Raw genomic sequence first — 10,416 nt, forward strand, 5'->3', positions numbered from 1 at the left:
CCGGCTCCGTCCCTCCGGAGTGATGGATGGAGGGAGGTGCGCGTCGCTTTGGGGCTCTGCTTTGTTGGGTTTCACCTCCTGATCCCTTTCGCTTCTGCTCTGCTGGGCTGCAATAGCAACCTCGGCTCCGGCTCCGCGGGTCCAGCTCCGAGTGACCTGCCGCGGAGGGGATGAAATGGGGACGGCCCAGGGAAAGGCGAGAGAGCATTATTTATCCACCACAACTTTTCATTGTCGCGAGGCAGCGCTCGAAAGATCCCCAAGCAGTTGGTTTTAAATAAAGCAGGCATTGCTTCCCATGTATTTCCCCTCAGCAGTCGCCTTAGTATTATTATTATACTTCTATAGCTTTTGCTTTCGGACCTTGTAATTATGTCACACAGCAAGGGAAACCGCCAGCATCCCAGCATCTGGTGTGCGGTTGCAAACTTTTGTTTTAAGATTTGAACTATTTATAGAAGGAAAACTTTGTAGGATAGTAATTTCCTACGGTTTTGAGAAAAATATGGCTACGCTTATATTAAAAGGGTGTATTTATTTATTTATTACAACTCCTTCCTCCTGTACAAAAAAAAAAAAAAAAACCTACCAAAAAACCCCAACCAACCAAAGATAGCACGGCAAGCTTTTTTACAAGCTATCGGTCACCTATGCAGCAGACATATCCCTCCTGTGAACAAGAAACAGCAGCTCTGGCTGAATTAATCTAACATGATTCCATAAAACTAAGCGCTTCTAAAAAATCGGTGGCCAAGACATGTGTATTTCATTAAGAATTAAGAATGTAGAAATAGGCTTTTAGTTTCTTTTTATGGGTGTGTTTATTCCCACTTTTCTCCCATAGCAGTGGGACATGCTTTTTCCATAGCCCACAGAAAATAGACGGACACACACACAGAGGAACACACGCACACGTGCTTGTTTATGTGCATGTGATCCTGTGAGCGCATACAGAGAAAAAAAACACAAATATTTATAAATCCACATACAGTTCAGGGATAGGACCTCATATTCGCACCCGTCCGGGCACAAAGAACTGAGGCCGGCTTGGGGGTGGGAGAGTAGGGAAAACCGTCCGGCCCCGGCAGCCGAGATAAATGCGGGGCCGGGGGTGCCAAAGCGGGGTTCCCCATCACCGACAGGGGTGAAGCCCTCTGCCGCATCCCGGACAGCCTGGACAGGCTCCGAACCACCCCAGGGCTCCCCTGGGCCCGAACCCCGCGTTCCGGCACGGAGACTCTTGCCCTGGGGCTGGGGGGATGCTCAAGGGAGAGAGAGGTCTCCCCGATTTTAAAGCGGCTCCCTCCACCGGGTACCTGCCGCCCCAGTGCCCTCCTCTCTGCACGGCTGCCCCGCGGCGCGGTCAAATCTCTCCGGAGTGCAGGAGAACAGAAGCCTTTGACAGTGCCCCGGCAGCCCCTCCGGACTCCGGCTGCAGTCCTGGACGGGCTCGGCTCCTCTCCGGCAGGCGCGGGGACCCCTGCCCACCACCCCCGCCACCCTAACGCGGCGGCCGGCGGGCACAGAGACCTGCCGTGGGACCTGCAGGAGAACGACGGCGGACACTCCGCAGCCCTCACGGACTAGCCCAGCCGCTTCTTATCCACCGCAACGATAGATACAGATATAGATATTAAAAAAAGAGACCGAAATTCCTCGCAGTCCCACCCACCGACTCTCATTTCCCCCACCCCTACCTCCACCCCCTTCCTCACAAGGAAAGGTCCTGGAGCCAGCTCTAACTGCGGGACGGGAGATCCCTCCGGAGCGAAAGCAGCCGGCCGGCGAGCGCCTCGGCGGCGGGGGCTCGGCGGGCGGCCCGGGCTGGGCTCTCGCCGCCGGCTCCCCGGGATCTCCGCACAAACACAGCCTTCCCCCGACGGGCGAGAAGCGATGCCCATCTCCGGTTTGGCAGGAGGAGGAGTCGGGGTCGGAGTCCCCAGGGGAGACGCCGGCCGCTCCGCGTCCCGTTGCCCCGCCGCCCTCCCAGGTGCGCCGCCCCCGCTGCGGGCACGCCGGGCCCCGGCCTCGCCGGCGGGGCAGCCCCGGGAGTTACCTGGCGGTGCGTCCCTTCCCCCGGCGGGGTCCGACCAGCAGCGCCAGCACCGCCACCAGCACAGCATCTCCTCCGCCGCCACCGCCACCGCCACCACCATCCTCACCACCACGCACCGCACGGAGCTGCCGCCCGTGCTGGCTTCTCCCGGCTCCCTCTGCTCGCTCTGCGCATTGCCCCTAGGTAGCTGCTAGCGGGGGTATTGCAAACAGTATTTGGAAAAAAAAAAAAATCTGGATCACTTACAGGTAACTCCCACTGGTAAGGATGAGGAAAATCTGAGGGTAATACACTGAGAGTAACACACTGCGAGATGAAAAAAGGATCATGGCTGAATCCCGTTTACACTCTTGAGTTCGCTTCCTTGGTTATTCCTTTCTGGCCCCCCCTGGTCGTAATTCCCCACCCTTTTTGGTGTCTGCTGTGGCTTGAGTCTGAGTTGGAATCCAGTCCCTTGGGCTTGGGGGGGCTTTGTCTGTTTGTTTGTTTGTTTGTATTGTTGTGTGTAGTATTCCCCTGGTGCTAATGCTGCTCCCTGTGCAGAGTGTGTGCTGCTGCTGCTGCTGCTCTCGCTGCTGCTGCTGCTGCTGCCTCTGGACTCCTGCCTGTCATGTCTCAGTGGTTGGAAGTTGTTACAGTGGGTTCTCGTGTTGGAATGAGGATGGTTTAAGGGATTTGGATGGCAGAAAGTGCCTCTCTCTCTCTCTCTCTCTCTCCCTCTCTCTCTGTAACTCTCCTGAGACCCGGGGCTGCCATTGGGCAGTCAGTCACTGCAATCCGCCTACTTTTTTTCTCTCCTTTTTTTTTTTTTTTTTTTTTTTTTTTTTTTTTTTTTTTTTTTTGGGAGAGAATGACAACGGAAAGACACTGATTTAGCTCGGGGTGCAATGAATCCGTGCTCCCTGGCTGAGCCCTCGCCGTACACCTCTCCTCTCGTACAAGTGCTCCTTTCGCGCTCAGTGGGGCATTTTTAACTCTCCCCCCCAGTGCTCGGCGGGCTGAGAGCTCCCTACGTCTGCGTCTCCTTAGCTCGCCCTGGGAGAGACTGGACGAGCTGGCAGCTCCCAGCTCCATTCTCGGTAAACTGCTTTATTGTGGCCAGCTGTCCCGGTTCCACCGAGGGGTTCCGCCCTCCCTCCAGCCTCGACGGGGGTTTGGCTGTTGTTGTGCCCCCGATATTAAAAACTAGGCTTCGATTTCAGGAGCAACGTCAAGAAAAAAAAGGAACATATATGTAGTCATAGCCTTACTGAGTGAGAAATAAAGACATGCACACTCGTAGCTTCCTGGCGAGACTGGGTTTCGCGTGAGAGCAGGGAAGGGAAAGAACTAGTGTGGAACAGCCACTGTAGGGAGCGAGCGGGGAGCCGCTGCCGGTGGCTCCCGGCTCTCCACACCTCTCGCCACCTCCGTAGGAAGAGCTTTCTTCTCTGTTCTTCCCTCTCCTTCTCTCTTTTCCGAGAAGATGCAATTCCAAAGAGACGTTTCCCGGCAGGTTAGCTGCCTCTCCCCCGCCTTCCCCCTGAGCCGAGCTACTCCTGTCCCTTGACACCGCCGCGCCTCGCGGCAAAGAGATGCTCTACCCTTCCCGCTCCGGCGGGAGGGAGCCCTTCAACCCGAGCAGCCCTCCGGCGAGCAGGAGACAGTCCCTCTTCCTCTGCTTTGTTGGGCGTCTGTCCTTTATTTCGGAAGTGCTGAGAGCGATGGTGAAGTACGTGCCCTGCGGACACCGAGGCTGGGGGTTGAAAACGAACCCCGAAAAAGAAACGGCCACCGAAGACACTTAAACCGAAATGCAGCTGAAATGAGCAAGAACCAGGCTTCGAAGTGCCCTCGGTCTGTAAATGTTTGTCTCAGGCTTATTGCCTAATGACTGAAGAAGATGTCTTGGCTAAGAGCTCTACCAAACACCTTGGTAACACCTCCTCCAGTTAACCAGTCCCAGAACATGGGTGCAGCTGTCTCAGCGACACAACGAAATATTCCTTCAGATCGGACGGGAATTGCAGAGCTGGTGCAAAAGCGTTGTATACCACTCAATATGCGATAAAAATCTTCTCGGGGCTTGGTTGCTTTAACCACTTTAATCTGCAAGTTCAGCACAGATGTTAGGGCAGTCAATGTCCCTTCGAGAAACGCTGATCTCGATTAACAAGAGACGGAAGCTTAAGCCTTTCAACGATTATTTGCATCCCAGCACCGTCTTATTGATAATTATTTAAGATTCTAAAGTCGACGTATTTATACTTCTGTAAGCGTGCATGAAAGTCTATATATAGCGAAAGAGTTAGAGATTTATATCTCCTGCAGTGCCCTTTCCCCTACTAGACATGTTGTTTGGGCAATTCTGCTGAACGTGAAACCAGGAGAACGAGTAGACACTTTGAATGTTTTATTTCTAGCATTTGTTCCGCTTCGGATAGGTATTTTAAATGTGCGTCTGTTTTTAAAGATGTGCCTGGGGCGTGGGGGGGGGGGGGGGGGGGGGGGGGAAGAAGGAGGGGCAGAGTAAACTGTAAAAATGCAAAGTAAAAGCTGGCACTGGAAAACTTCGGACTTGTGCTGGCAAAGTTTGACCCACTCCACCTGAAATGAAGACGGTTTACCAATTCCTGCAATTTTCTGGTCGAAACTGACTTTATCCACAGATTTGTTGTGTAGGGGAAGACAAGTCGTATAAAGACCGGGCAGCTTCTTTTCGGGAAGTTAATTTTTATTTTAAAACCACGGGCCGGTTATTACGTCGAAAAATTATTGATGATGAATGATGACGATGAGGAGGATGACGATTATTACGACAATGATGAGTATAACCTTGTGAATTCCATCCAAATGGTTTCTATACGTATGTCAGCCAGGGCAGAGAGAACCACACTAATTTTTGTTCACTGAAGATGAAAACATTACCTTCAATAAAATGTCACAGTGGAAGAGAGGCATTGTCGGTAACTTCTAATACGCACACTTCAGCATCTGTCTCTCCTTTTTCCACAAACAGCTGTATTTTGGACAAAATGAGGCAGAATTACACTTAAATAGTTGCCGACACTATAGTCGGGCAGGCACTAATAAACTATTGGCCTTTATTTTTTTTTTCCCTAATATCTATCTATTCCCAGCCGCCGTTCCTTTTTTACCCCAAGTCTGGGGAGAGTTCGCACGTCGGCCATTAGGGCACGTCGGAAGCCGGGAAGGTGAGCCAGGCGGGCAGCACACCGGGTCTTTTCTGGGCGGAACCGTGCATTTCTTGTATCTCACGAGCTGCAAGTCAGGTGCCGGGGAAAAGAAGGCAACAGTGAGTCTCGGAATGAGAGATGTCCGGGCGATGGGAGAGCAGGGAAGGCGATTGCGGCAGCACAACGGCAAGTGCCCGTGGAGAGGCCGGGGAGCGTACGGTCCCGCTGGCAGGACGGCGCCAGGCAGCCCCGGGCCGCGGCCGCACCTCCCGGCTCTCCCGGCGGGAATCGCGCCGGTCTCCTCTCGGGGCCTCGCCGCAGCTCCCGGCGCTCCACGTGCTGCCCTCCCTCGAGGCTGAGCTCCGGCCGCTGCCTGCCGAGGACCGGAGGGACAGGACCGACCCGGGCGGGCTCCCCGCGGCCGGACAGCCCCGGGGACGGCGAGGGGGGAAGGATTTCGTTGGCCTTTACCGCAAACGCCGCAAAGCCAAGGCGAACTTTGCCGCAGGGGAGGCGAGTGACACCGGCTCTCACGTTCCCCGTCACAGCATCCCTGGGAATCCCGAGAGGGCGGGGAGTGCTCCGGCCTTCCCAGAATGGGCCGGAGTCCCCGACGTCCGTAGCCCTTTGCGCTCTCAGCTCGAATGGGCACGAAAGAAGCGTCCCTGCTGCCCCCCAAAGGGGCTGACATCTTTCGTTGCTCCCGTGGGCAGCGCCAGCTCCCGCCGCCCCCATCCCTCTAACATCATAGTGACCTTCTCCCCGAGGGAAAAGGGGGTCTTCCCGCTCCCTTTGGAGCTGCCCGGCTGTCACCCTTCTTTTCCTCCAGAATAAAGAGGAAAAGGGTAGGGTTTGCCCCCAAATCTCTGCTCTGGATATTGCCCGCGACTTCATCTTTCTGAAAGACACATCACTCATACGCAGAGCTTCCGCTGTGATTTGCATCTGTAGTACTGCTGTGAACTGTAATTTCTGACTTATTTATTAATTAAACAGTATCCGAATGCTCTGTGATCTCGGCAGGAAATATTTCTGTTTCAGTCCTTCCTGAGGTCAATATTTGATGTGAACCTGTCAGCAGGGCTGCAGGTGCTTTATGATTCAGTGCCTGGAAACGTCATCGATAGAAATATTAAGGTATGCTTCAACCCACCCGTGTTTCTCCAGCAAACTGGGAGACCGGAAATAGAAACGGGAACAATGGAAGATCCCCGAGAGGAAGGACTGCCTGAGTGGGACCCTGCTCCCTTCTCCTAAATGTAGGAGATAGTGGTTTCTTTATGGGACACTGCCATGACACCCCATGCAACACCCCCGCCCGTCCAACAGCTTATGTATTGCGTTATTTTCTCTCCCTTCGGTGTCATGTTTGCCACCGAAAGTGCAGCTTTTAGCCCGTTGTATTAAGACACGAAGACGTGCTCAGCAGCAAGGAAAAAAAACAAAACAAACAAACAAAAAACCCCACAAAAACACCTGCCAAGACTCCCCTCCTTGCCGTGGCTGACACGACGGCTCTCTCCTTCCCGCTGAAAATCACCCGAATGCCCTGGAAGACATTTTATCCACCTTCACCTCCCCCTTTTCAAAGCAAAGAGCTCACCAGAAAAGGCATCATTACACCCAAAGGATATGGTTTCAACAAAATGGTAGTTCCAGTGGCTGATGAAAGAGGAAATAATTGCATCCCACATGCCTAGCCTAGAAGTAGCCCTGGATCTCAGAGCAAATTTCTCTCCTATTGTTCAGAGAAAGTGAAGTATCCTCATCGCCTTGCAGGCATGGTGATGGATCTGATAGGGTTTCCGCAAAGGCTTTTACTGTTCCTGATGTCTGCTCAGTTTCACTTCCAGGCTCAGTCCAACAGCATTCTTGTGATTTTTTGCTATGAATTCCTTTCTAAAATAGCCAAAATCAATTTCGAAGGGAGATCTGCCTTCCAGACTGCAACATGCGCCCAAATCCTCTGTCCCTTTCCACCGCAGCGAAAGCAATATCTGTACCATTGCCCTTATTTTGCAAGGCGTTTTCTTTGAGCTCGCCTACCTCTCTGTGAGGGGCGTGCTGTACAAAGTCCTCACAACATTGAAGTCGATAGGGTACCCTGCCATCGCTTCATTTATGGATACACAGCCTCAACAAATTCACTACGCATCTAAACTCCTGGTGATCCAAGCCTAGAGGGGGACAGAGCCCATCGCTGCCGACTCCGGCTACGACAAAGGGCGGCGCAGGTTCTCGGCCCCACAGAAGTTAGAGCCCTGAAAGGACCTGTCTCCAGCAGGCAGGATTTGGAGCTATCCCCGGGCACGTGGCTCAGCCAGGGCAGGGACGGACACGGGCTCCCCACCGGGACAGGGCAGAGGGCAGCGCCGAGGGTGTCTTTCGTACCCCTTCCTCATCTGCGCATCCCCCGCGGGTCGCCTACGGGGCAGTGCCGAGCTCCGCCGGCTACCGCGGCGGCACCTGCGGCTTCAGGGGCGGGCCGAGAGCCGTGCCAGAAATACCTAAATAAGCAAACACAAAGGGATGCGATCCAGCTGGTGCCCGCCGAGCAATCCTCTGGGAACCCTCCGGGAAGCAGCCCGCGGGTCTCGCCGGCACCCTGTGAATGGGACAGCTCTGCCTTTGCCGCCCGCAGCTGCGGGAGCTCCTGATGTGGCATACAGAGCCCGCCGCTCCCTTTCTCATTCCCGAGGAGCCCAGTTTAATTCCTTCCCCTCGCTGTTTAACCTTATTCCTTGGCTCTGGTGCGCTCCCACTTGCGGATTCCCTCCCTCCCTCGCCGCCTCCTCCCGCCGCTGCCCGGGCTGCTGGCAGCGGGGACGGGGCTGTTCGGGGCACCGTGCGCAGAGCAGCGCCCGCGGCGGCGGAGCCCGGCGGGCAGGGCCGGGACGAGCCCAGGCGCTCCTCGATCCTCGTCGCTCTCCCTCTCCGCTGCCCCGGCCGGGCTCCAGCCTGCCCGTCGCTTTGGGGAGCTGTGCCTGTTCTCCTGCCTTTGAGAGCTGCCCTTTGACTTCCCCGTCCTCTTCCACGTATTGATTTCAATGTGGGAAGTGAGCATTTTTGGATTGCAACTCACCTTATGTATTCTTGATCATAAAAAAAAAATCCCGCAGCTATGCAAAGACAGGATCTTTAAAGAGTTTGTAGCTCGACAGGTAAGGACTCGGCTGGGGCTCAGGAATGTGGAAATTCAACTCAAGTCAGCCTACTGCGACGAGCAATATTAATAAGGGCATACAGGCACTGGGGGGAGAGGCAGAGGGAAAGAGGGCGAAACTTGGCAACCAAAATAACCGCGTGCTCTCGATTGCGGTGATCAAACACCGAGGAGCAAACAGCGGGCTCCCCGTGACCCCCCGCCGCACCCTCCAGGGCCGCGGGCCGGTCCCTTCGCTGGAGCCCGCTTGGCTTCCCGGGAGCACCAGAGCAGAGGTAGCCGGACCAGTTGTCAAGTTAATTTCAACACGTCCGTGTGATGGATAGAAACGCAAATTGTGTCTAGGCCTGCATAAACCAAATCCCTGAGCGCAGGTTCAGAGTAGGGATTCCCCTCCTCCCGCCCCTTTCGCCTAATACCTCAGCTCTGCTCTATTGTCCCAGCAGCAGCGCCTGTGTTAACTCTGTCAGGCTGCCTTTTCTTTTTTTGTTTTCTTTTTTTGTTTTCTTTTTTTTTTTCCTCTGAGGGTACTGTAAGCCAGAGATAATATTTAAGTTCGCTTAAGCAGTACAAAATAAAAGAATCCGTCATCACCCACGACCGGCTCCCTGCAGGCTCGGGGCGGGCTGACCGCCCCGCCGCCGGGCATGGCCCGGGACCGGGGGAGACCCACGGCCGTGCTTCGGGGGGCTGCCGGCGCTTGGACACTCCGGGACGGAGACAGAAATAATCACATATTTTATTTACCTTTTTTTTTTCTTTTTTTTTTTCCTCCGCAGTATTTTGTTCCCAATTCCGCACTAACGTGACCCAAAAGCCAAGGATATTTGTCGTGCAGAAGGACTTACCCTAATTTGACATAGATGACTCCAAAGCATAGAAACACGTAGAAAATCCACTTCCGAAAGTTTCTGTGCATGATCTAGAAAATGGACTGAGCCATAAAAATTGCACAAAAAGCCGAAGTGATCGTGTCGATTAAATCCCAGTCAAGAGCATTGCTGAAGCTACCCAGAAGCAAAGCCGGCCGAGCTGTAAAAAGTCAACTCCGCGCAGACAGGCAGCTCTTCCCAGAGCCATGGTGACCGAAACCGGCTCCGATATTAAAGCTAAAGGGGACCAGAAAAAAACGGAAAGGGCTGCTCAAAACAGTAAAACAAAACCCCAAGACAGATAGTCTGAGGGAGAGAATGAGCAAGCACTGATCTTGATCAACTGCCTCATAGAGCCCTGAAGTTCAATCTGTTTTTACTTGTTCTGACTTCCCCAGGTAACACTACGTATCTTGCAATCTATGGCTCCAGGTAGGAGGATCTCTCTTTCTCTTTCTCTCTCTCTCTCTCTCTCTCTCTCTCTCTCTCTCTCTCTCTCTCTCTCTTCCCTCCACCCCGCATGTGTCAGGATCTAATACATATCTTATCTGTGTGTGCGTGTGCGAGCTGTGCGTGTGTTTGTGTTTCAAAAGGCATGTCTTTAACCCGGAGTGTTGGGGAAAACACATGAAACGTATCCAATAAGGGAAATAAAGGACTCGTCCTCCCAAACCGAAACATTTTTTCATTTCCTCTAGTATGGTAACGCGGCTGAATTTGCAATGTACGGACTTCGCAAAAGAAACTGTTACACTGTTACACTTTTCTATTTTCTTTTCTGTTCTTTTCCTCCCCTCCCCCCCCCCTTTTCTTTCTTTCTAAACAGAGGCAGGCGTTAATCCCCATTTGCTGGCAGCTCCGTATCTTAAAAGGCAACGTGTGTCCAGACTACTTCTTCGGCCGTATGACCGTGCTGGACACAAATGCCTGAGACCAAATTTGGCATCATTTTCCGTAGTAAGAAAATACGTCTCCTTCTTTGAGAAACAGATACACTTGGCTTTTAATACTACCTTAGGATATTCAGTTTGTTGATCCTAGAGAGATTAATTGGTGGGACAAAACCTCACTTTGTATTCAGACACTAACAGTGAAGCAAGGCTTCCTTTTTCTTCTGTTTTTGTTTGTTTGTTTGTTTGTTTTTTATTA

At 53.2% G+C, this 10,416-nt stretch overlaps 1 protein-coding gene across 2 annotated transcripts in view; it reads right to left on the minus strand.

Annotated features, from left to right (window-relative positions):
* The window catches only part of WNT7B (Wnt family member 7B), a 91,468-nt gene extending 82,154 nt beyond the window's left edge, over positions 1-9,314 (minus strand). The window contains exon 1 of one of the 2 annotated variants that reach the window (XM_062491781.1): positions 9,244-9,314. In XM_062491781.1, coding sequence (XP_062347765.1) covers positions 9,244-9,314 — 71 coding nt within the window. Of the gene's footprint in view, positions 1-2,302; positions 3,544-9,243 lie in introns of those variants that run through there. The other variant, XM_062491780.1, reaches the window with a different exon arrangement.
* Positions 9,315-10,416: the final 1,102 nt, after the last annotated feature.

This window comes from Cinclus cinclus, chromosome 4 (assembly GCF_963662255.1).
Source record: "Cinclus cinclus chromosome 4, bCinCin1.1, whole genome shotgun sequence".
Classification (NCBI taxonomy): Eukaryota; Metazoa; Chordata; class Aves; order Passeriformes; family Cinclidae; genus Cinclus; species Cinclus cinclus.